The sequence below is a fragment of the Oncorhynchus keta genome, chromosome 7, assembly GCF_023373465.1.
Source record: "Oncorhynchus keta strain PuntledgeMale-10-30-2019 chromosome 7, Oket_V2, whole genome shotgun sequence".
Classification (NCBI taxonomy): domain Eukaryota; kingdom Metazoa; phylum Chordata; class Actinopteri; order Salmoniformes; family Salmonidae; genus Oncorhynchus; species Oncorhynchus keta.
The window spans coordinates 32,604,036-32,631,032 of NC_068427.1; the positions used below are offsets into that span (position 1 = coordinate 32,604,036).

A 26,997-nucleotide genomic window follows, 5' to 3' on the forward strand; every position below is an offset into this window, starting at 1 on the left:
AGGAGAGATCAAATCAAATATGTAATGTGTCCTAATATGTTATTATTCTACTGCATGTTAGCTGGCAATAGGTAGGAGAGAGAGCATCAAATATGTAATGTGGCCTTCGTTCAGTCTCCATGTGATTTGGTAGTGGGGATCAGGCGCAGGTCGAGGTGTCGGAAGCTTGTTGTTATTTTCTATGTACTGTAGGATGTTTGTCTGACAGCAGCAGTTATGAAGAACTATGAATGAATACCATTGAAGACTACTCTAGGAATGTCTTGGTGGTCAAAACTTTCACATTTATTTTTTAGCACAGCCCATAAGATGGTATGTTATCTTACCTGGTGTTCTCTGAGCTACAGAGAAACGAGCTATGTTCTCTCATGTATTATTAGAATAGTCACGTTCACACTGCACACTGCCCAGGGTTAGTGAATGCCTGAGCGAAAGGAGGGGTAGTTTTAACCCAGCGTTAAGGATAGCCCTGGGCGAAGAACATGCAGTGTGAAAAGCACTTTCAAAGGGCCTTTTAACACATACAGTCCACTTATTAACAGAGGGTTCATTCACAAAGAAGGCCCAAGTGGTTTTTCTTTCAGTTTCAATGTGTTTGTGTAACTACAAGAGAAAGCTCTTATACGCACAAGCAAATCAATGGAGGTGATTCATCTTCCATTTCCATGATCCTGGAGTGCATGTGCTTTGTTCTCACAGTTTATCGTTTGTCATAGTTAATTATACACGCATGCTTTAAGTAAAGTATTACCCTTTGTTCTTTTACCAGTCTGAGTATCTAATATGTCTTTAACACCTATCTCTGGAGATGAGCGTCACCGGGTAGTGAACACTACCAGGCTACCATCTGTCCCCCTTTAAGGTGTTCACTATCTACCCATTCTGCTCTCCACTGACCCTGGTTTGCCGCTTGGCTGTGGGAACCACCTAATGTATTACAGTAGATGGAAGGGAGATCTCTCTCCCACTCTCTCCTCTTTCTCTCTCTCTCTCTCTCTTCTTTCTCTCTCTCCTCTTTCTCTCTCTCTCTCTCTCTCTCTCTCTCTCTCTCTCTCTCTCAATTCAATTCAATTCAATTCAATTCAAGGGCTTTATTGGCATGGGAAACATGTGTTAACATTGCCAAAGCAAGTGAGGTAGACAACATACAAAGTGAATATATAAAGTGAAAAACAACAAAAATGAACAGTAAACATTACACATACAACAGTTTCAAAACAGTAAAGACATTACAAATGTCATATTATATATATATATATATATATATATATATATATATATATATATATATATATATATATACACAATGTACAAATAATTAAAGGACACAAGATAAAATAAATAAGCATAAATATGGGTTGTATTTACAATGGTGTTTGTTCTTCACTGGTTGCCCTTTTCTCGTGGCAACAGGTCACAAATCTTGCTGCTGTGATGGCACACTGTGGAATTTCGCCCAGTAGATATGGGAGTTTTTCAAAATTGGATATGTTTTCGAATTCTTTGTGGATCTGTGTGATCTGGGGAAATATGTCTCTCTAATATGGTCATACATTGGGCAGGAGGTTAGGAAGTGCAGCTCAGTTTCCACCTCATTTTGTGGGCAGTGAGCACATAGCCTGTCTTCTCTTGAGAGCCATGTCTGCCTACGGCGGCCTTTCTCAATAGCAAGGCTATGCTCACTGAGTCTGTACATAGTCAAAGCTTTCCTTAATTTTGGGTCAGTCACAGTGGTCAGGTATTCTGCCGCTGTGTACTCTCTGTGTAGGGCCAAATAGCATTCTAGTTTGCTCTGTTTTTTTGTTAATTCTTTCCAATGTGTTAAGTAATTATCTTTTTGTTTTCTCATTTTTTTTTGGTTGGGTCTAATTGTGCTGTTGTCCTGGGGCTCTGTAGGGTGTGTTTGTGTTTGTGAACAGAGCCCCAGGACCAGCTTGCTTAGGGGACTCTTCTCCAGGTTCATCTCTCTGTTTGTGATGGCTTTGTTATGGAAGGTTTGTGAATCGCTTCCTTTTAGGTGGTTGTAGAATTTAATGGCTCTTTTCTGGATTTTGATAATTAGTGGGTATCGGCCTAATTCTGCTCTGCATGCATTATTTGGTGTTTTACGTTGTACACGGAGGATATTTTTGCAGAATTCTGCGTGCAGAGTCTCAATTTGGTGTTTGTCCCATTTTGTGAAGTCTTGGTTGGTGAGCGGACCCCAGACCTCACAACCATAAAGGGCAATGGGCTCTATGACTGATTCAAGTATTTTTAGCCAAATCCTAATTGGTATGTTGAAATTTATGTTTCTTTTGATGGCATAGAATGCCCTTCTTGCCTTGTCTCTCAGATCGTTCACACCTTTGTGGAAGTTACCTGTGGCGCTGATGTTTAGGCCAAGGTATGTATAGTTTTTTGTGTGCTCTAGGGCAACAGTGTCAAGATGGAATTTGTATTTGTGGTCCTGGTGACTGGACCTTTTTTGGAACACCATTATTTTGGTCTTACTGAGATTTACTGTCAGGGCCCAGGTCTGACAGAATCTGTGCATAAGATCTAGGTGCTGCTGTAGGCCCTCCTTGGTTGGTGACAGAAGCACCAGATCATCAGCAAACAGCAGACATTTGACTTCGGATTCTAGCAGGGGGAGGCCGGGTGCTGCAGACTTTTCTAGTGCCCGCGCCTCTCTCTCTCTCTCTCTCTCTCTCTCTCTCTCTCCGTCTCTCTCTCTCTCTCTCTCTCTCTCTCTCTCTCTCCGTCTCTCTCTCTCTCTCTCTCTCTCTCTCTCTCTCTCTCTCTCTCTCTCTCTCTCTCGTCTCTCTCTCTCTCCCTCCCTCTCTCTACGTCTGTCTCTCTATCTCTCCAGAACCCGTGCAATACTTAAACATTACTCTCCTGTCTTCTTGTCTTCCAGATGGACCCCGTCCAGAAAGCTGTAATAAACCACACATTTGGAGTCTCCATCCCTCCGAAGAAAAAACAAGTGATTTCCTGTAACATCTGTCAACTCCGCTTCAACTCAGATGTAAGTACAGTAACGTTACAAGACACTCTCTCGAAGAAAAACAGCATGGTAAAGTGTGTATACAGTGTGTCTTTGGTTGCCACACTTTTCTGGAAGACACCTACTGGTATACTATTGTTACTGACTACTACATTGAGGAGAAAGTTCCGTAGTAAAAATCCTTAAGAAAATAATATTACATTAAAACAGGATCAAACCCATGAAACAGACATCTTAGATAAACGTACATAAGCCTAATTACGTCAGACATATTGTATCTCTGAGATTTGGGATAATAAATAAACTAATATGATGCTCTCTGTGCTGTGAATCCTTTGGGTCAAGAGAAGAGGACATCATATTTGTTTACAATATGTTTACTACCCATTATTCGTTTCAATAGCCAATCAATCCACATGCTGTAGTGTAGAATAACAGACGTGCCTGAAATGTTCTTAGGAGCCTTTGTTCCCATTTCAACCAATCAATGGCCAATCCTGAGAGTGTTTCAAACATAGTCGGTGATGCATTGTGTACAAAATGGTTTGTGGTTGTTTTGTAGTGCAGACCAGACTAGTACTGGGCAGGTGGATAGATTTAGACACAATATACCACAGTATGGCCTACTGTGACCAGACTGTTGTACTTTGTGGTAGTCCATATGAAGTGGCCAGACTGTTGTACTATGTGGTAGTCCATATGAAGTGGCCAGACTGTTGTACTATGTGGTAGTCCATAGGAAGTGGTCAGACTGTTGTACTATGTGGTAGTCCATAGGAAGTGGTCAGACTGTTGTACTCTGTGGTAGTCTATAGGAAGTGGTCAGACTGTTGTACTCTGTGGTAGTCCATAGGAAGTGGTCAGGCTGTTGTACTCTGTGGTAGTCCATAGGAAGAGGCCAGTCGGTTGCAAGCGACTGGGTAAGTTGTGCCAAGAGACCACTTTTTTGTGACAAACTATGTTTTCAAAACTGTAATGTTTACAAGAATTCTGATTTTTTTTCCAGGGTCACACAACATCCTGAAATATGTTACGGGTTCGGTCTTATGAAGCAAAATAGCAATTTTACATTTGATAAAAGTAGAGACAGAGCCAGAAAATGGCATATCATACACTACAGTTGAGGAACAATGGGAAAGTAATTCTGTTTTGAAAGTTGATACATTTGTAACCTCTCCTTTGAGAAAATGACCCTTGAATGTTTTGGTAAACCTACTGGAGAGTTCCTCTTTGTCTACACCCATTCAGCATTGTTCACACCCTCTTAAGCCTTATCCTCACCCATCTCTTTAAGGATTCACATGTGAGGCCATGTACTAAACTACCAAAGATTTCAGGACTAAAGGCTGGTTTATTGACAGTTGTCGCATCATGAACATTCTATTGTCGTCCGACATCAAACTTGTCGTTATGAAAAAGTATAAACACAAAAACTTCAGGCTGCATGACATCAGCAGCCTGATGGTCCAAAATAGCATAACTGGTGTATTTTAACACCTATAAATCCACCCGTCAATCTAACAACCCAGGCAACTAAAATAAACTTTCTAAACAATGTTTTGGTACATTTCGAGCTTGTTAGCTAGCTAGTTCATATTAAGTTAGCTGGCTAGCCAGTTCAAATAATGACCATATCATATAGCTGACAACGTCTTTACTTTCGCTCATTTGTCTTCATTATTACAGAAACTCACAAGAGACTAGTCAAGGATAATATCACCTCTACCTTACCCGACACCCTAGACCCACTTCAATTTGCTTACCGCCCCAATAGATCCACAGACGATGGAATCGCCATCGCACTGCACACTGCCCTATCCAATTTGGACAAGAGGAATACCTATGTAATAATGCTGTTCATTGACTATAGCTCAGCATTCAACACCATAGTACCCTCCAAGCTCATCATTAAGCTTGAGGCCCTGGGTCTGAACCCTGCCCTGTGCAACCACCCCCAGGTGGTGAAGGTAGGAAACAACTTTGCTGATCCTCAACACTGGGGCCCCACAAGGATGTTCACCCATGACTGCGTGGCCCTGGGAGTGTGGTGACAGGAAAATAACCTCTCACCCAACGTCAACAAAACAAAAGAGCTGATAGTGGACTTCAGGAAACAGGAGAGGGAGCACCCCCCTATCCACATTGACGGGACAGTAGTGGAGAAGGTGGAAGGTTTTAAGTTCCTCGGTGTACACATCATGGACAAACTGAAATGGTCCATCCACACAGACAGTGTGGTGAAGAAGGTGCAACAGTGCCTCTTCAACCTCAGGAGGCTGAAGAAATTTGACTTGGCCCCTAAAACCCTCACAAACTTTTATCACCACAACCGCAGGGCTCTTTAGAGTGTGGTGCGGTCTGCCCAACGCATCACCGGGGGCAAACTCCCTTCCCTCCAGTACACCTGCAGCACCCGATGTCACAGGATGGCCCAAAAGATCATCAAGGACAACAACCACCCGAGCCACTGCCTGTTCACCCCGCTCTCATCCAGAAGGCGAGGCCAGTACAGGTGCATCAAAGCTGGGACCAAGAGACTTCTATCTAAAGGCTTCTATCTCAAGGCTATCAGGCTGTTAAATAGCCATCACTAGCACATTAGAGACTGCTGCCCTATATACATAAACTTGAAATCACTGGCCACTTTAATATTGGAACACAAGTCACTTTAAAAATGTTTACATATTTTGCATTACTCATCTCATATGTATACACTGTATTCTATCCTATTCTACTGTATCTTAGTCTATGCCGCTCTGATATAGCTCGCCCAAATATTTATATATTCTTAATTCCATTCGTTCACTTTAGATTTGTGTGTATTGTGAAATTGTTAGATATTACTTATATGATATTACTGCACTGTTCGAGCTAGAAACACAAGCATTTCGCATTAACATCTGCTAAACATGTGTATGTGACAAATAAACATTTGATTTGATTTGAAGGCGAGCCAACTACCGGAAATAGCTTCCGGTTGTGACTATGACAAAATTAAAGCTTCTACCAGAGAATTTTAGAACTTGGACACTGTCTCGTTGACCTAACGTTATATCCTAATTTGACTTTGGTGCAGGTCATGTTCTTCACATTACCATCTCTGGTAAACACATACTATATCAAATAAAAGTTGATTTGTCACATGCACAGGATACAGAAGGTGTAGTGAAATGTTTACTTGCACAGTGTAGTATTTTGTTTAGACATATAACTGGCTAGCTAAACAATGAACCATAATCCCAACTCATAACATTACTACCCTGCGTGAATCTGCAAGTAGCTAACCACCCAGGTTCAATGTTAGCTAGACTATAACCAGCAATGCAAATGGCTCTGAGATACGAATAATATTACTACACAGATCATACACGTAGCGTTAGCTAGCGAGCCAGCCAGCTGTCATTAGCTAGCTAGCTAACAGTACGCTTTAACTTGAAATGAAAAATGAATTTCTGACAAAATTAGAAACGCATAATATCTGAAAATGTAGCTAGCTTGACTATCTTATCCGTATACATGATGGATACGTCTCCGTCTCTGTCACAGATGCCATGGTTGCCCTTAATTTGAAGATGTAATCCGGAAACAAGTGTTTTATACAACAGCCTTCTGTGTGTTTTCTTTTAGACTCCCTCTGCAAATTTGCAATCAAACACAATAATTTTCTCCATATCCTTAGCTATCATACTCTAATTCCACCTGGCATTCCACTGATTTCAAAACTCAGTCATCCAGAAAGTGGAGAGCAACACTTTTGCAGTTCTTCTACGTGATATCTTTTAAAAAAGCTGGGTTAGAAAGGATTACCTACACATACTGACCAGCTCATGTTTTAGACAGAAGCGTGCTACATGGCAGACCAATCCAAACTCATCTTTCTGCTTGTCCAGTCCATCCATTATGTCAGCCAATCATGTCTAGCCGGAAGGTTCCTGTCTTTTTCTGTGGCTAAACCAACTAGGCTCGTAGTTTAACAATTGTATTCGTATTTACAGATGGAATACAAGTTTGTTATTAAGGCATATGAAAGTTCACATGTTCCAGAAGGCATTTCTGCTAAAAAACACATTTCGATAAATAAAAAGTTTACGTTCAAATGCTACTCCTGTGAAGTAGTGACATGCGACATATGCCTAGTTTCCTAAAAAGAGTCACATGTATGTAGATATCTTTGTTAGAAAGAATACAATATTTACTCTGTAGTACCCAATAGGGAAAGTTTTGGAGACCAAATTGTACAGGTGGACTACTTTGTAGTATTTGGTGACAGAAGAAACATTATAATATACTAACTATCCAGACCAATGGAGATATGGTTCTGGGTGCTGAGATAACCAACTGTGTGGCCAGTCTATTGTGGTCTGTTCTCCCCATAAGGAAGTGGTAATTACTTCCTGTATTGCTGTGTTATTCTCTCTCTGCTGGCCTTTTGTGACAGACGAAACATTGTAATATACTAACTGTCCAGACCAAAGGAGATATGGTTCTGGGTGCTGAGATTACCAACTGTGTGGCCAGTCTATTGTGGTCTGTTTTCTTCCATAAGGAAGTGGTAATTACTTCCTGTGTTGCTGTGTTGTTCTCTCTCTGCTGGCCTTGATTAAGGCATTATAATAGGAGATAAATTATGTTGGGTTGGCAGAGAGCCCAGTCTGATATAGGGGTCCTACTGTGAGGAGTAATTGAGGAAAGATTTCTCCAATGGCACCCTATCCCCTACAAAGTACACTACTTTTGACCAGGGCCCATAGGGCTCTGGACAAAAGTAGTGCACTGGAATAGAGTACCATTTCAGACTCAGCTTTTTATCACCAGGGTTTGTTGTTTATCTTCTGTTGTGTTCTAGATCTAGATTGTAAGCAAACAGGAACAATTGTTGCCATGTTCTTTCCATCACGATCCCTAAAGCACTGAAAGCTCCTGGATGTTTGAGAAACACATACTCTAACTAGACATACTCACATTGCTAGAGGGACTCAAGGTGTTCTTCCTCTCCCTCCCGTTGTTGTCCCCAGCTGGGTGTAATTGCTTGATTGTTATCGACTGTGAAACTCTCCTTTTCCAACAGAGATGACTGTGGGAGATTAAAGTTGTGGCCACTTCTACTTAATTTCTTTCCCAGTACCAAGGAAGAGAGGAAAAAAATATTTAATTTGTCATGATAACGTAAAGCGTTCTGTTCTCAAGATAAGTATTAAAGAATGCTTTCAAGAGAAGCAAACCATCTCTCTCTGTCAGTCTGCCTCTCTCTCTCTATCTGCTCTCTCTCTGTCCGGAAGAGTTCATGGGGGGTGAAGCCTGAAATATCAAAGAAGTTGCTGCTAACAAATGTTTTTGATGCTAATCCTGGTTGCATGTATCCTCCGTATTGTGATCCATGCAGGGAGAAAGGCCTGTCTCTACCAGTCTCCTCTCTGTCTCTACCAGTCTCCTTCCTCTCCTCTCTGTTTGGAGACTGTCACAGTTGCATCCCAAATGGCACCCTATTCCATACACAGTGCACTACCTTTGACCAGAGCCCTATGCGCTCTATAGGCCCTGGTCAAAAGTAGGGCACTATATAGGGAAACGGGTGCCATTGTCTAAAGACTATCAAAGTCACTCTGAAGCACCTCACCACCCCCTTAACATGAAGAGACGGCCCTGTTGAAGTGTCAGAGAGATTTGGCCCTGTGTCACCAACCCTGACACATTTGATATTACATTCCTTCATCTTCTGTCAAACTCACACAACTCTCTATACTGTATAAATGCACAGCAGACCTGTTCTTGCTATTCTTTTGTTGGTCATAACACACAGAAAGGATTTTTGCGGCCCAGTACTCCAGGAGATATACGTCATCACACACTGGAGGAAATAGAAAGTGCTTTAAGTAAGCCTGGACTGTCTCGCTAATGGCACCCTATTCCTATGGGCCCTGGTCGAAAATAGTATACTATAAATGGAAAATGTTGCCATTTGTGACACTCACTTGGATTAGAAATCACTTGGATTAGAAAAAACTAAGTGGCTTAAAGGAAACATGATTACTCATAATGTATTTTACTTTGAGCAATATGCCCTCTTAGCACTGTCACTCTGGTGCTTGTCTGCCTTGTTGTTAATGCAGTGCAGGAAAGACATCCCACTGGGCCCAAACTGGTTAAATCTATGTTAGCATGCAAAGGTCAAATGTCTGTGGCGATTTCACAATTGCTATAATAATGTGCAGAATCTAAAACAGCATTGATCCCTTACACTACGTACTTTTAATCTAATTTCAACTGCAATTTTGGTCATTTGGTTGTGTTATTAGGTGAAACACGGTGATAACACATTAAGTTGTTGTATAAATACAAAATATCTGACATTGTATTTCCATTTTAACTTTGTTGTGCTTTTAAATGGTTCAAAGTGCAGTGATAACACTTCTTGCTGTTGTGTTTTTGATTGGGTGAATAAAGGTTGAAATCTCATTGATCAACGTCTCAACTAAATGTTAACTACATTTCCTGGTTGAAATTACGTGGTGTGTCCAGACAGGGCTCATTAAAGCACTGATGCCTTTCCATCCCCGTCCCCATCCTGCTGCTGCTGTGAATGTAAAACTGAAGACTGCTGTAGCTGCTCTGTGCCATCCAATTCAGGAGTCAGATGAGAGAGTGGAGAGGAGGGGAGGGAGGGAGGGGACGCCTGTCGATCTTAGCACTCGCTTAATGAGATTCTAATGAAGTTTCAAGTGCTGAACAATTTCTTATAGAGGCTTTGTCTGCCGCTCAGGAGGAGCAATAGTCGGTGTCCCAAATGGCACTTTACTTCCTACAGTGTACTACTTTTGAATGGGCCGTGTCAAAAGTAGTGCATTATATAGTGAATAGAGTGCCACTTGGGACACAGACATACAAATGGAATGAGTGAACAGCTGTTAAATATACAATACTGTATACCGGAAGGCCTGTAGCTAGGTGACAGCACTGTAAGCAAGGTAAGCACACCGCACTGCAAATAAAATGAGCTCACTAGATAACCGATCACCTTCTCCTGAGGATGTGACTAACAACCTAATAATAGATTTAGCTGCCCTCAAGATTTCTCACAGCAATGTTTGCTTATGTGGACAATGCCATAATCCCTGCTACTGAGTATATATGAGTAAAGTCATGATTAAAGATGAAGAGTAAACCAATCTGACAGTTTTTTTTATTGCTTAAATGGAAAGGAATTTAGAATTGCCTCCTTCTTTAAACCTAATTTATTCAAGATACATTATCGCCTTTGTGATAAGGGTAAATTGCACAACGTTTACAATGTGGTAGCTATCTCTCTGATGTTGGATAGGCTTTAAGTGGAATGCCATTCTAATTTACAGAGTCTTGCAAGTTGCTACCATTTAAGCAATTTTTTTGACCCGGAGTACACGACTCAAAATTGTTTTTATTGCATTTCCATACCAGCATGGTTGGCCCTTATATATTGACTGTGAAAGAGCATTCAAGTCAACGTCTGTGTTACTTAACATCCTCAATCAGAACCTTTTAACAGCCAGCAGTTTAGACTGTGTCCCAAATGGCACCCTATTCCCCACATAGTGCACCAACTACCATAGGGCCCTGGTCAAAAGTAGTAATCTTTATAGGGAATAGGGTGCCATTTGGGACAAAACCTTAGAGATTAATCATATTAGTTAAAACTTCTTAGGGCTGAAATCCCATTAACGTGATCGATATGACAACAGCCAGTGAAAGTGCAGGGCGCCAAATTCAAAACAACAGAAATCTCATCATTAAAATTCCTTATACCGTATTTTATACCGTTTTAAATGTAATCTTGTTGTTAATCCCACCACAGTGTCCGATTTCAAATAGGCTTTACAGCAAAAGCACCAGAAACAATTATGTTAGGTCACGACCAACTCACAGAAAAATTCAGCCATTTTTCCAGCCAAAGAGAGGAGTCACAAAAAGCACAAATAGAGATAAAATGAATCACTAACCTTTGATGATCTTCATCAGATGACACTCATAGGACTTCATGTTACACAATACATATATGTTTTGTTTGATAAAGTTCATATTTATATAAATAAATCTCAGTATACATTGGCGCGTTACCTTCACTAGTTCCAAAAACATCTGGTGATATTGCAGAGAGCGATCTAGAAGAAAAAGAAACGCACACCTAATAAGATATTGCAGTGAGCCACATCATTTTACAGAAATAGTCATTATAAATGTCGATAAATACAATTGTTAGACATGGAAATATACCTCTCCTTAATGCAACCGCTGTGTCAGATTTCAAAAAAACTTTACGGAAAAAGCAAACCATGCAATAATCTGAGACGGCGTTCAGAAAAAAAAAATCTGCCATGTTGGAGTCAACAGAAATCAGAAATAACATTATAAATATTCCCTTACCTTTGATGATCTTCATCAGAATGCACTCCCAGGAATCCCAGTTCCACATTAAATGTTTGATTTAGTTTGATAATGTCCATTATCTATGTCCAAGTAGCTACTTTTGTTAGGGCGTTTAGTACACAAATCCAAACGATCGTGCAGGTCCAGCCGAACTTCGGACGAAAACTTCAAAAAGTTATATTACAGGTCGTAGCAACATTTCAAACTAAGTATAGAATCAATCTTTAGGATGTTTTTATCATAAATCTTCAATAACGTTCCACCCGGAGAATTCGTTTGTCTGTAGAAAAGCCATGGAACGCAGGTCGCTATCATGTGAAATGCACGTGACCAGGACCTGGCTCTCTGCCAGACTACTGACTCAAAGAGCTCTCATCTGGCCCAACATCACAGTAGAAGCCTCATTCAAGTTTCTAAAGACAGTTGACATCTATTGGATGCCTTAGGAAGTGCAACATAACCAATATCCCACTGTGTATTCAATAGGGGCTGGATTGAAAATCGACCAAACTCAGATTTCCCACTTCCTGTTTGGATTTCTTCTCAGGTTTTTTGCCTGCCATATGAGTTATGTTATACTCATAGACATCATTCAAACAGTTTTATAAACTTCAGAGTGTTTTCTATCCAATACTAATAATAATATGCATATATTAGCAACTGCGACTGAGGAGCAGGCCGTTTACTCTGGGCACGTCTGGGCACCTTTCATCCAAGCTACTCAATACTGCCCCTGCAGCCATAAGAAGTTAAAGGCTTCTGATTAATGCCTGTCCAGCAGTGGTTTAAGTGCAGCCTCAATAAAAAAAATGTCTCTATTTATAATGCATGAATCATGCTTCAGGCTAAACCCACAGGCAAACTAACAGGTCCATAAAATGTGTTTTTTAAATTAAAACTTAATCTCAGTTTCTTCCCACTGTGAAAAAGAGCTTTTCAATGTGCTCTTTTGCAATATAAAAAAACGTTCACAGATGGCTACCAGACATACCAACTGCAATCATTCTCAAAGATCTTGATGAAATAACTCTCACGACATTCACCAGTATATTGCTCCAATGCCTATCCCCTTCCACTGTTATTTATTAAACCATCAGCTTTTTAACTCATTGTTGAAGAATGTCGAGAGAGAGAGAGAGAGAGAGAGAGAGAGAGAGAGAGAGAGAGAGAGAGAGAGAGAGAGAGGAGAGAGTGAGAGAGTGAGAGAGAGAGAGAGAGAGAGAGAGAGAGAGAGAGAGAGAGAGAGAGAGAGAATATCATCTGCCCTGTATGTTTGAAGTCAGGCCAATATTGGATTGATACAGCTCGGAGGGCTGCAGGCTCTATCCTCAACCATTTTGCGTTCAATTGAAGAGAGAGACATCTCATTCAGATGAAAGCAAAGCCAGCAGGCACTGTGAGGAAGCAAGCTTTTTCCTCAGAAGCCATGTCATTTCAGGTTAGCTGTGGTGTCAACACTCAGTGGCTGTGTCTATGTGTGTGTGGGGGGTTCTCACACGCATGTGTGTGTGTGTGTGTGTGTGTGTGTGTGTGTGTGTGTGTGTGTGTGTGTGTGTGTGTGTGTGTGTGTGTGTGTGTGTGTGTGTGTGTGTGTGTGTGTGTGTGTGTGTGGTGTGCTCCGCAAGCACATGTTTGTGTGTAAGCCGTGTGCGCACATGCGCATGTGTCTATATATGATCCAGCTGAGCTAAGTTCCCTAGTTTGGAGGAAACTCCATGTGAACCATACCTGAGATGGCAGATATGATACAAACACAAACACAACCTGCTTTCGTCATTAAAGCTTAATGATGTTGTAGTATGAGAAGTGTAGATAAGACTGAAAGGTCCTCAATGGCTTCATTAAAGTGGAGCTCTACTACACCCCTTAAAGTAGTTGTGCTCAAGTCATGGTCTTTTTTTGGAGAAGAAGGCTGATGTTTTACGTGTTCCTATCCAATAGCTTTTTCTCTTTTTTTTCCTTTGCGTTGTTCGTAACAAATTTTTCAACTTATTTTGTACATAAAGTTGCTGCTATCGTCTCTTATGACCGAAAATAATTTCTGGACATCAGAACTGTGATTACTCACCACAGAATGGCAGAATCCTTTTTTTCCTTTAACAGCCCGATGAGCCCGACGTGAATGACATACTGCTTTTGCCAGGAACAGGCCCAGATCCCCGTCATGTGCATGAAGAGAATGCGGAGAAAAAGGGTCCGGAGGGCGGGCTGCCTTCTGAGAATTCGTAGGCAATTGAATTAACCCCCACTGCCCTCCATTCTGCTAGCAAACTTGCAATCGTTGGAAAATAAAATCGATGATCTACGAGGAAGATTAAACTACCAAAGGAATATTTTAAACTGTAATATCTTATGCTTCACGGAGTCGTGGTTGAACGATGACATTATCAACATACAGCTGGCTGGTTATACGCTGTATCGGCAGGATAGAACAGTGGCGTCTGGTAAGACAAGGGGCGGCGGACTATGTATTTTTGTAAATAACAGCTGTTGCACGATATTTAAGGAAGTCTCAAGGTTTCGCTCGCCTGATGTAGAGTATCTCATGATAAGCTGTAGACCACACTATCTACCAAGAGAGTTTTAATCAGAATTTTTCGTAGCTGTCTACATACCACCACACACTGAGGCTGGCACTAAGACCGCACTCAATGAGCTGTATTCCACCATAAGCAAACAGGAAAATGCTCACCCAAAAGCGGAGCTCCTAGTGGCCGGGGACTTTAATGCAGGGAAACATAAATCGGTCTTACCAAATTTCTATCAGCATGTTAAATGTGGAACCAGAGAGAAAAAAACTCTGGATAACCTTTACTCCACACACAGAGACGCATACAAAGCTCTCCCTCGCCCTCCATTTGGCAAATCTGACCATAATTCTATCCTCTTGATTCCTGCTTACAAGCTAAAATGTAAACAGGAAGCACCAGTGACTCGATCAAAAAAAAGTGGTCAGACAAAGCAGATGCTAAACTACAGGACTGTTTTGCTAGAACAGACTGGAATATGTTCCGGGATTCCTCCGATGGCATTGAGGAGTACACCACATCAGTCATTGGCTTCATCAATAAGTGCTTCGATGATGTCGTCCCCACAGTGACCCTACATACATACCCCAACCAGAAGCCATTGATTACAGGCAACATCCTCACTGAGCTAAAGACTAGAGCTGCTGCTTTCAAGGAGCGGGACTCTAACCCGGAAGCTTATAAGAAATCCCAATATGCTCTCCGACGAACGATCAAACAGGCAAAGCATCAATACAGGACTAAGATCGAATTGTACTATACCGGCTCTGACGCTCGTAGGATGTGGCAGGGCTTGCAAACCATTACAGACTACAATGGGATGCACAGCCGAAAGCTGCCCAGTGACACGAGGCTACCAGACGAGCTAAACTACTTCTATACTCATGTGAAACATGCTTTCAAACACTTCACGTGTAGTTCCATGCTATCACATGTGTAGTTCCATGCTATCACGTGTAGTTCCATGTAACTTCACATAAGATTAAGTGATCACATAAAACATTTTTTTGGAACAATTCACGTGATCACATGTAAAAAATGAATGAGGTTTTTCCATAGGGTTTTAATCAGCTATGATTAATATAGTGGCGTTTTCTTAACACTTAATAGGATGATCTTTGTTTTCTGGAGAAACATAGTAGATTAGAAGAAGACCCAAAGGTCAGGCCATTTCAGATTAACCCTGTCTTTAAAACAAAACTCTCCATGTTAACTAGGCCACAACACATCTGCCCCTCAATTAGCCTCAACAGGAGTGGGAATAAAACAAACACACCAAAAATATATCACCACAAAGAGAATTTGTAGAAATCGTGGCAGTTTTATTTATTCAACCAGTATCCAAGTTTCAAGTTTATTTGTCATGTGTAATGAATATTCACTTGAGCTCTCATGATAATGCTATTTCCAGATGAGCTGCTATTAAAGGTTCCAGTTAACGAGGCCACAACACCACACAAAACACTTCTGCCGGCCTTCTCAAGTGGCCTCACTAAGAGTGGAAAGGAAAACAGCTATAATACCATAACACACTGCAATAGTATTTCCTATAAACATAGAAATCATGGCACATTCTTTTTTAAATGAACTTTTATCTAGTCTATTTAGTTTGATTTTATATTTAATTAGTCAACCAGTAACAGTCTAAACCAATGCGTGTTTAGATTCCGTGAGATTTCCACCATGAGAATGCCATCTGCAAGGTCTAATTTTACAGTATCTACAATGAAAGCTTTTGGGAAGGAGCCAGGGCACCAGGGTGAGTTTGCATGCGCTGAGACTGTGACTGTGACTGTGGTGAACTTAGAGACTAAGGAACTAGTTGTGACAGCTTGCGTGAAAACACAGACCATGTATAGAGCATAATTGTCTGATTCATCTCAGTGATTCAGCTACATATGTGCATGCACACTCATGCACGTACTGTACGCACTGCAGTACAGGAGAGTGTCACAAGAATGCTTGCTCCTGAAAGATATAGAGAGAAAGAGAGAGAGAGAGAGACAGAGACAGAGAGCGAGAGAGAGGCAGAGAGGGAGAAACAGAGAAAGAAAGAGAGAGGGATACAGAGAGTGTAATTAAAGAGCATTTGTCCAACTCCATTCACAAGACTGGCACTTGGCCCTCCAGCTTTAAATGTCTCTATAAATTCTCTCTGCTAGTCCACAGAGTGCTGACATAATGCATACCTACGGTGTCTGTAATGGAGAACAAATGCAAACACTACTCAGTATGGCCTAAAGACAGCTTGTAACAGTGTGCCAATGTGTTTCTATTGTACACAGTGCTTAACCTGGGATGAAAGAAGTGCAGGAGCTGTCTTTTTCCAAGTCGGTCCATTAGACTATGCTCACAGATATTCACAAATTACATTATGCTATAGACACATGTGATTCACTGTTAAGGGTTTATACACATTTTCCATGACTTCTCCATGACTTTTAACCAAATTTGAATGACTATTATTATAGCCTACATGAAAAACTAAGCATTATTGACACTGGAAGGTTGCTGTGTCTGATCCCATGTACCTACCATCTCTTGCCGTTGTGCCCTTGACCAAGGCACTTAACCCCCCACAAAGTAGAACTGTTCTGTGGTTAACCCCCCATCTGGAGAGCTCCTGGATGTGCAGGCTTTTAATCCAGCCCTGAAACACCCAAGTCTGCTTAACAAGGTCCTGTTGAGCAGCTGATGTTTAGGCTACGATGTGGTTAGACCAGGGATTGAACAAAAGCCTGCAAACCCATGCAGTAAGTAGCTATCCTGGAGGATGGTAAAAAACATTGCAACATTACAACCAAATACTTGTCTTTATAAAATGATTCCCTCAATCAATGAATCGGGGATCAAATGGATAACGTAGGCTACTTCAAAGCAAGATATCTAACTAGACATGTTTTTATTCACAATACTGTATATACAAAAGTAGGAAGACACCTCTTCAAATTAGATTTGGCTATTTCAGCCACACCTGTTGCTGATAGGCGTATAAAATCGAGCACACAGCCATGCAATCTCCATAGACAAACATTGCCAGTAGAATGGCCTTACTGAAGAGCTCAGTGACTTTCAACGTGGCACCGTCATAGGATGCCACCTTTCCAACAAGTCAGTTAGTCAAATTTCTGAACCTGTTAGAACCTGCCCCGGTCAACTGTAAGTGCTGTTATTGTGAAGTGGAGATGTCTAGGAGCAACAACGGCTCACCCACGAAGAGGCCACAAAAGCTCACAGAACGGGACCACTGTGGGTTTCCATGGCCGATTAGTCACACACAACCCTAAGATCACCATGTGCAATGCCAAGTGTCAGCTAGTGGTGTAAATCTTGCCGCCATTGGACTCTGGAGCGGTGGAAATGCGTTCTCTGGAGTGATGAATCACATTTCACCATCTGGCAGTCCGATGGATGAATCTGGGTTTAGCGGATGCCAGGAGAACGCTATTTGCCGCCCCAATGCATATTACCAACTGTAAAGTTTGGTGGAGGAGGAATAATGGTCTGGGGCTGTTTGTCATGGGCTAGGCCCCTTAGTTTCAGTGAAGGGAACTGTGACTGTTCTGTGCTTCCAACTTTGTGGCAACAGTTTGGGGAAGGCCCTTCCTGTTTCAGCATGACAATGCCCCTGTGCACAAAGCGAGGTCCATACAGAACTGGTTTGTCAAGATTGGTATGGAAGAACTTGACTAGCCTGCACTTAGCCCTGACCTCAACCCCATCAAACACCTTTGGGATGAATTTGAACGCCGACTGCGAGCCATGCTTAATCACTTAACATCAGTGCCCGACCTCACTAATACTCTTGTGACTGAATGGCAGCAAGTCCCCACAGCAATGTTCCAACATCTAGTGGAAAGCTTTCCCAGAAGAGTGGAGGCTGTTATAGCAGCATAGGGGGGACCAAATTGATATTAATACCCATGAATTGAGGCGGCGACAAAGGCGGAGACGTCAGGAACCATGGTAGGCCACCAAAAGCGCTGTCACACAAAAGCCAGGGTCCGCCGTTAGCCCGGGTGGCAGGCAAGCCTGGAGGAGTGGGCCCACTCCAGGACCACGGAGCGGACAGCGTCAGGCATGAACATGGATCCCAGCCGGTAGGATAGAGGGAGAAGTTGAACCGGGTGAACAGTAGGGCCCATCTAACCTGCCTGGAATTGAGGCATTTGGTAGTGTGGAGATATTCCAATTTCTTGTGGTCGGTCCACACGATGAATGCATGTCCTCCAGCTAGTGCCTCCACTCCTCCAACGCCATCTTCACCGTGAGCAGCTCACGATTCCCCACATCGTAGTTCCTCTCTGTGGCGTTGAGGCGGTGGGAGAAGAATGTGCCGGGATGCAGCTTGAGGTCCAGGGCAGACCGCTGGGACAGGACAGCTCCCACTCCAACATCAAAAACATCGGCCTCGACCATGAACTGGCGGCACGGGTCAGGATGAACCAAGATGGGAGCTGTGGTGAAGTGGTGTTTAAGATCCAGGAATGCCCGATCAGCAGCTGGAGACCACATGAACGGAACCTTGGGTTAAGTGAGTGCAGACAGGGGGAAGTTGGCGAAGCCCAGGAACCACTGCAGCTGGACTCCAGACGTGGGCTGGGGGCAATCCAACACCGCACTCACCTTCCCTGGATTGGATCCATCTGTACGCTCCCTGCAGCGATGATTTATCCCAGAAGACAAGGATGTCATTGAGTTAGACGAAAACGAACCGGTTCAACATGTAGCAGAGAACATCATTAACCAGAGCCTGGAACATAGCAAGGTAAGGCCAAAGGGCATGACAAGGTACTCGTGATGGCCGCTGGCCATGTTGAAGGCAGTCTTCCACTCGTCCCCTGGTCTGCCAGTGACATCATGGGCTGGAGCCCGTTCTGCCACGCCCACTGCGAGGGCTTTGCGGATCTGGTCCGAGTCTGCTGGGTCAGTCATGGTCAGTTCGTACTATCACGGTTTAAGGTAAGATCCAGATGTAGCAGAGAACATCATTAACCAGAGCCTGGAACATAGCAGGGTAAGGCCAAAGGGCATGACAAGGTACTCGTGGTGGCCGCTGGCCATGTTGAAGGCAGTCTTCCACTCGTCCCCCTCCCGTATCCGCATCAGGTGGTAGGCATTCCGTAGGTCCAGCTTGGAGAACACGGTGGCCCCCTGGAGCGGCTCGAAGGCCGAGGAGGTGAGGTAGAGGGTAGTGTTTTTTCACTGTGATGTCATTGAGACCTCGGTAGTCAATGCAAGGGTGCAGGGTTTTGTCCTTCTTCTCCACAAAGAAGAACCCTGCGCGGCGGGGGAGGCAGAAGGACGGATGAACCCAGGAGCTAGGGAGTCCACAATGTAGGTCTCCATAGCCTTGGTCTCCGGACCCAACAGAGAGTACAGTCGTCCCCAGGGTGGAGTGGTGCCTAGAAGAATACCAATCCCGCAGTCACAGGGTCATTGCGGCGACAGCAAAGTGGCCTGGGCCTTACTGAACACCTCCCGGAGGTCCTGGTACTCCACGGGAATGGCGGAGAGGTCCGGGGAAACCTCCGAGGCCCCAGGAAGAAGTCCCGGAACAGCCTGCACTGACTTCAGGCAGTGGGCGTGGCAGAACGGGCTCCAGCCCATGATGTCACTAGCAGACCAGTCAATGAGGGGATTGTGTCGCTGGAGCCTGGAGAATCCCAATACCACGGGAACCTGAGGAGACTTAATGAGCAGGAACTGGATCATCTCGCTGCTGCCTAGTAGACAACCCACGGAATTGCTCCAGCAATGTGTTCAATGCTTGGTCGTGACGCAACTCCTCGTACCTTCCAATGATGGCTTCTTGGGAGGCGAGGGCTTTGCGGATCTGGTCCGAGTCTGCTGGGTCAGTAATGGTCAGTTCGTACTATCACGGTTTAAGGTAAGACCCAGATGCAGACAGTGTCGAAGAAACAAAGTTTAATTCCAAAACAGGGGCAGGCAAACGACAGGTCAAGGCAGGCAGTGGTCATTAATCCAGAGAGGGTGTAAAGGGTCCAGAATGGCAGGCAGTCTCAGGGTCAGAGAAGGCAGGAGCAGGGAAACAAACGCTGGTAGGTTTTTATTAACAAAATGAACTGGCAGCAGACAAACAGAGAACACAGGTATGAATACACAGGAGATAATGGGGAAGATGGGCAACACCTGGAGGGGGGTGGAGACAAGCACAAAGACAGGTGAAACAGATCAGGGTGTGACACCTATACCATCATTCCTCCTCCACCAAACTTTACAGTTGGTACTCTCCATTGGGGCAGGTTGTGTTCTCCTGGCATCTGCCAAAACCAGATTAATCCGTCGGACTACCACATGGTGAAGCGTGATTCATCACTCTAGGGAACGCATTTCCAGTGCTCCAGAGTCCAATGACGTGTGTGACTGCTCAGCCATGGAAACCCATTTCATGAAGCTCCCAACGAACAGTTATTGTGCTGACATTGCGTCCAGAGGCAGTTTGGAAGTCGGAAATGAGTGTTGCAACCGAGGACAGACGATTTTTACATGCTATTTTTCAGCACTCGGCGGTCCCGTTCTTTGAGCTTGTGTGGCCTACCACTTTGCGGATGAGCCATTGTTGCTGCTAAACTTTAACACTTGACAATAACAGCACTTACAGTTGACCAGGCAGCTGTAGTAGGGCAGACATTTTACAAACTAAATTGTTGGAAAGGTGGCATCCTGTGATGGTGCCACATTGAAAGTCACTGGGCTCTTCAGTAAGGCCATTCTACTCCCAATGTTTGTCTACGGAGATTGCATGGCTGTTTTTTTCAATTTTATACACCTGTCAGCAACAGGTGTAGCTGAAATAGCCAAATCCAGTTATTTGAAGGTGTCTCCACATATTTTTGTATATATAGTGTATTTGACCTCAGGTATGGAGTAATACAGAAATAGAATTGACAACAAAAACAACTAATCAAATCAAATCAAATACAATTGCGTTTGTCACATGCGCCGAATACAACCTTACGGTGAAATGCTTACTTACAAGCCCTTAACCAACAATGCATTAAGAAGTTAAGAAAAAAAAATAAGTGTTAAGTATAAAATAGATCAATAGAAAATAAAAGTAACAAATAATTAAACAGCAACAGTAAAATAACAAGCGAGGCTATATACAGGGAGTACCGTACAGTCAATGTGAGGGGGCAATTGAGGTAATATGTACATGTAGGTAGAGTTAAAGGGACTATGCATAGATAATAAACAGAGAGTATCAGCAGCGTAAAAGAGGGTCTGGGTAGCCCTTTGATTAGCTGTTCAGGAGTCTTATGGCTTGGGGGTAGAAGCTGTTAAGAAGCTTTTTGGACCTTGACTTGGCGCTCCGGTACCGCTTGCCGTGCGGTAGCAGAGAGAACAGTCTATGACTAGGGTGGCTGGAGTCTTTGACAATTTGTAGGGCCTTCCTCTGACACCGGCTGATACTGTAGAAACAGAAAGGCGTCTACACTATTACTGTATGTAATAATACTTTTTCTAGCGTGTCCTCACTCTAATCAGGAATTAATTAATTGACAACTACACCTACTGTAAGTAACATAAAGGTTTACTTGTTCACTGCATCTGCAACATATTGGCCTTTTTCTTCAGTGTTCTCCCTTCTATCAGGAAAGCAAATCTCTAGGCAATTTAAGATCTTAATTATCTTTAGACACCTTTTCCATTCGAACAGTGTGTACACACAGTGGGTGTTCCTTAAAATGTGTACTACCGTGCTCTGAGCATGCAAAATGGAGCACACGAGAGTCAGAGTATGATGCCTCATGTCCACCAGATGCATCAAACTCTTTGCATTCCAGCGGAAGTCAGGCTGTGGTGCGTTTCGTGTACCGCATGCGTTCAATATTAGGGCTCCCGAGTGGCGCAGCGGTCTAAAGCACTGCATCCCATCATTGAAAATAAGAATTTGTTCTTAACTGACTTGCCTAGTTAAATAAATGTTAAATAAAAATAATGTTTAACTTGTGTGTTGCGGTAGTACAAACGGAAGTACACACAAACTCCAACTAGCTAGCTTTTAGCTAGTTGAAAAGCAAAGCACATGTGTGTTAAGTACAGAAAATGCATATTTACCCGCCCACAATACCCTGTAGTGTGCGTGGATTGCAAGTATGTCAATATGGCTAACTGGCTACCTACTACTGTTAGCTTGTCAGATAGCCATGAAGAATTGTTAGCTAGCTAGCTACCAGTGAAGAATTGACATCTACCTTGCATAACATTTGTTTTTTGGTCATTTTTGTCTGTTAAACTAGCTGGCTAGGTAGATTATTACGATTCACATATACAGTTGAAGTCGGAAGTTTACATACACCTTAGCAAAATACATGTAAACTCAGTTTTTCACAATTCCTGATATTTAATCAGAGTAAAAATTCCCTGTTTTAGATCAATTAGGATCACCACTTTATTTTAAGAATGTGAAATGTCAGAATAACAGTAGAGAAAATGATTTATTTCAGCTTTTATTGCTTTCATCAGATACCCAGTGGGTCAGAAGTTTACATACACTCAATTAGTATTTGGTAGCATTGCCTTTAAATTGTTTAACTTGGGTCAAACGTTTCAGGTAGCCTTCCACAAGCTTCCCACAATAAATTGGGTGAATATTGGCCCATTCCCCCTGACAGAGCTGGTGTAACTGAGTCAGGTTTGTAGGCCTCCTTGCTCGCACACGCTTTTTCAGTTCTGCCCACAAATCTTCTATGGGATTGAGGTCAGGGCTTTGTGATGGCCACTCCTATACCTTGACTTTGTTGTTCTTAAGCCATTTTGCCACAACTTTGGAAGAATGCTTGGGGTCATTGTCCATTTGGAAGACCCATTTGCGACCAAGCTTTAACTTCCTGACTGATGTCGAGATGTTGCTTCAATATATCCACAACATTTTCCGTCCTAATGATGCCATCTATTTTGTAAAGTGCACCAGTCCTTCCTGCAGCAAAGCACCCCCACAACATGATGCTGCCACTCCCGTGCTTCACGGTTGGGATGGTGTTCTTTGGCTTGCAAGTCTCCCCCTTTTTCCTCCAAACATAAGGATGGTCATTATGTCCAAACAGTTCTATTTTTGTTTCATCAGACCAGATGACATTTCTCCAAAAAGTACAATCTTTTTCACCATGTGCAGTTTCAAACCGTAGTCTGGCTTTTTTATGGCAGTTTTGGAGCAGTGGCTTCTTCCTTGCTGAGCGGCCTTTCAGGTTATGTTGATATAGGACTTGTTTTATTGTGGATTTAGATACTTTGTACCCGTTTCCTCCAGTATCTTCACAAGGTCCTTTGCTGTTGTTCTGGGTTTGATTTGCACTTTTCACACCAACGTACGTTCATCTCTAGGAGACAGAACACATCTCCTTCCTGAGCGGTATGACGGCTGCATGGTCCCCTTGGTGTTTATACTTGCGTACCATTTTTTGTACAGAAGAATGTGGTACCTTCAGGCGTTTGGAAATTGCTCCCAAGGATGAACCAGACTTGTGGAGGTCTACAATTTTTTTCTGATGTCTTGGCTGATTTATTTTAATTTTCCCATGATGTCAAGCAGAGGCACTGAATTTGAAGGTAGGCCTTGAAATACATTCACAGGTACACCTCCAATTGACTCAAATTATGTCAATTAGCCTATCAGAAGCTTCTAAAGCCATAACATAATTTTCTGGAATTTTCCAAGCTGTTTAAAGGCACAGTCAATTTAGTGTATGTAAAATTCTGAACCACTGGAATTGTGAGACAGTGAAGTATAAGTGAAATAATCTGTCTGTAAACAATTGTTGGAAAAATTACTTGTGTGATACACAAAGTAGATATCCTAACCGACTTGCCAAAACTATAGTTTGTTAACAATACATTTGTTTTAATGACTCCAACCTAAGCCTATGTAAACTTCCGACTTTAACTAGCAGATAATTATGAAATTAAACTTTGTCTTTGTGTATATCTTGTTTTGTTTTTATTGCCATTGTCTTGGCGGGAAGGAGGTTCAGTGAATGGGGAGGTGCAGCGTGAGGTTATACCGTAGGGAAAATGCGAGTGCTTCTCAATTGTAATGTTTTATCCGTTCTCCACACTCTCGTCCTCACAAGAACGTACTCTAGAGAACATCCTCAGAGAATGCACTCGGAGAATGAGTGTGGAGCACGGTAGTATACATATTGGGAAAAACCCAGTGTCTCGTTTAATCTATGACAGAGAAAACATTCTTGATTTTCCATTTTCTCTGGTGTTTCATCTGACTGGTTGTCTCATGGCAATATGGGTCATCTTGTCTGTATTCCAAATAGCATCCTATTTCCTATTAATGGCACAATTGTTTAACCAGGGCACATAGTGCTCTATTCAAAAGTAATGCACAATATAAGGAATAGGGTGGCAATTGGGATGCAACCCTTGAGTCACAGATATAATCTCATGTCACTAGTGACTCATGTGTCCTCAGATCAGTGACTTTTTCTAAAGATTTCTCACTCCAGGATTGGAGGTTCTGAGTTTCCATGGATACCTAGATGTTTTCTGTAAATGTTATAGCCACGGGGATATCTTCACTTCAGTTTGCTCCTCAATTAATACACCTTTCCATAGCAGCATGGTTTATGTGTGTGATGAAGAGGACCACAAACCTTTAAAAGTAAAAAAGACAGGAATGTTCCACCTCAGAGAAGAGGACCATGGTTCAATATGAATTACTTCTAATGATTGTATGTGCAAGGACAGGATGTTAGAAACAATATTGGTAAAATATAGCTATTAACCTATAGCGACTTAATGCACCAGACCACCTTGAGGTGAGGTGATATCCCATTCCACTCAACTCCTAAATCAACATAAAGATTCGCTGAGTGTGTTGTAGTCATTTTCCCCATATATCCAGCATATAGAGTGTACAATCAAACCAATTTAAAACTAACAGTTTCCAAAATGCTCTTTTCTCACTCACTAGAATCCATTTCTTGTTAATTTTTCTTATCATTAATTATTTTGTCTAAAGCTCTCTCTCGCTCTCTCTTTTTCCACCTCTCTTTTTCTCTCTTTCTCTCTCTCTCTCTCTCTCTCTCTCTCTCTCTCTCTCTCTCTCTCTCTCACACACACACACACACACACACACACACACACACACACACACACACACACACACACACACACACACACACACACACACACACACACACACACACACACCCTACTTCTTCCCATTGGCCATATGAAAATCCTAACATCCTGATCCGCCCTAACATCCTTATCCAATCAAACATCTCTCTAATTTTCCCTCTGATTGGGCCTATCTATTGAAAGCTGTGATTGAAGTGTGTGTGTGTGTGTGTGTGTGTGTGTGTGTGTGTGTGTGTGTGTGTGTGTGTGTGTGTGTGTGTGTGTGTGTGTGTGTGTGTGTGTGTGTGTGTGTGTGTGTGTGTGTGTGTGTGTGTGTGTGTGTGTGTGTGTGTTTTTTTGTCCTATGTGATGCGATGTGATTGCAGTCCATGACTGAGACCTGTTGTGTGAGAAAGTACCTGATTGCATGGTTCATTTGTTCTCCCTCTGCAGAGCCAAGCCGAGGCGCACTACAAAGGCAGTAAACATGCCAAGAAGCTCAAAGCACAGCAGAACACCAAGAATAAGCCGCCTAAGAGTTCCCTTCCTCCTCCTCCACTTCCTCCTCCCCTGGACAGTGCTAAGACAATCACCACCACAACCTCCACCACCTTGACCAGCAATGTCACGGGCAGCAACTCTGACCAACCAGGTATGTGGAAACTTTAGCTCTTGTGTGTCATCCATTCCTCTCCATGCTCTAGCCTTGAGTGTTATCTTGTGTCATTGCATGCTTTGTGCGGTGTGTGTGTGTGTGTGTGCGTGCGTGTGCGTGCATGTGTGAGTGTGTGTGTGTGCGTGTGTGTGTGCATGCACGTGTGTGTGAATGTGCATGCACGCTTGTGCATGTGTGTACTGTATGTATCTTTGGAATAAGTGTTTTTCTCATTAAATTAACTCTGACAAATGCCTTAACCAATTGAATGACTCATTAACAGGCATTAGTGTAACAAGTGCCATGCTCATTGCCATGCATTTCAACCAGTTTTGCTCACTGGGGGTTTCAGGATCTGCATCCCAAATGGAACCCTATTCCCTATATAGTGCACTACTATTGAGCAGGGCCCATATGACCCTGTTCAAAAGTAGTGGGATAGGGTACCATTTGGACCACAGACAGAAAGTCACTCCTCAGCCCTCTTCAGAGATTAGGTTCAAGTTCTGTAATGATCCAGAGCCAGTGATACTACTCCGTAGTATTCTGTGACTGTGTCCCAAATGGCACCCTATTCCCCGTTTAGTGCACTACTTATGACAAGAGCTCTATGTATTTTTTATAGGGAATAGGGTGCCATGTGGGACACAGCCAGTGTCTTTTCACAGAGTCACATCCAATGACTGTTAGTCAGAGTCACAGGCTGCCTAGCTGGATGTTTGTTATTTTTCAGACATTCCTGAACCTGTAACCAGAAACAAGCTACATACTATAGGCAGGACAAAAGCAAGTGATCTAATGATTCTGTCTCTTCCCAGCAAAATCAGCAGAGCTGGGATGTTTGTGTCCCCCATATACATAACATACTATTGATTGCAAGAATGTTGTATAATAATTTAAATTGAAAAATGAAGGTTTGAATCATGTGTTGTTTTGTGTATCAGTTCATTTTCATTTTCACCTTTATTTAACCAGGTAGGCTAGTTGAGAACAAGTTCTCATGTACAACTGCAACCTGGCCAAGATAAAGCAAAGCAGTGTGACACAGACAACAACACAGAGTTACACATGGAACAACATGGAGTAAACAATAAACAAGCCAATAGCACAATAAACAAGTCAATGACACAGTAGAAAAAAACAAAGTCTCTATACAGTGTGTGCAAAAGGCATGAGGAGGTTGGCAATAAATAGACCATAGTAGTGAAGAATTACAATTTAGCAGATTAACACTGGAGTGATAAATGAGCAGATAATGATGTGCAAGTAGAGATACTGGTGTGCAAAAGAGCAGAAAAGTAAATAAAAACAGTATGGGGATGAGG

General features: G+C 42.6%; 1 protein-coding gene across 1 annotated transcript in view; it reads left to right on the forward strand.

The window, feature by feature from the left end:
• Positions 1 to 26,997, forward strand: part of LOC118386316 (zinc finger protein 385B-like) — a 179,146-nt gene that overhangs the window by 144,092 nt on the left and 8,057 nt on the right. Inside the window, 2 exon segments of the mRNA XM_035773977.2 lie at positions 2,900 to 3,010; positions 25,471 to 25,669. Of these exon segments, the coding sequence (XP_035629870.2) occupies positions 2,900 to 3,010; positions 25,471 to 25,669 (310 nt within the window).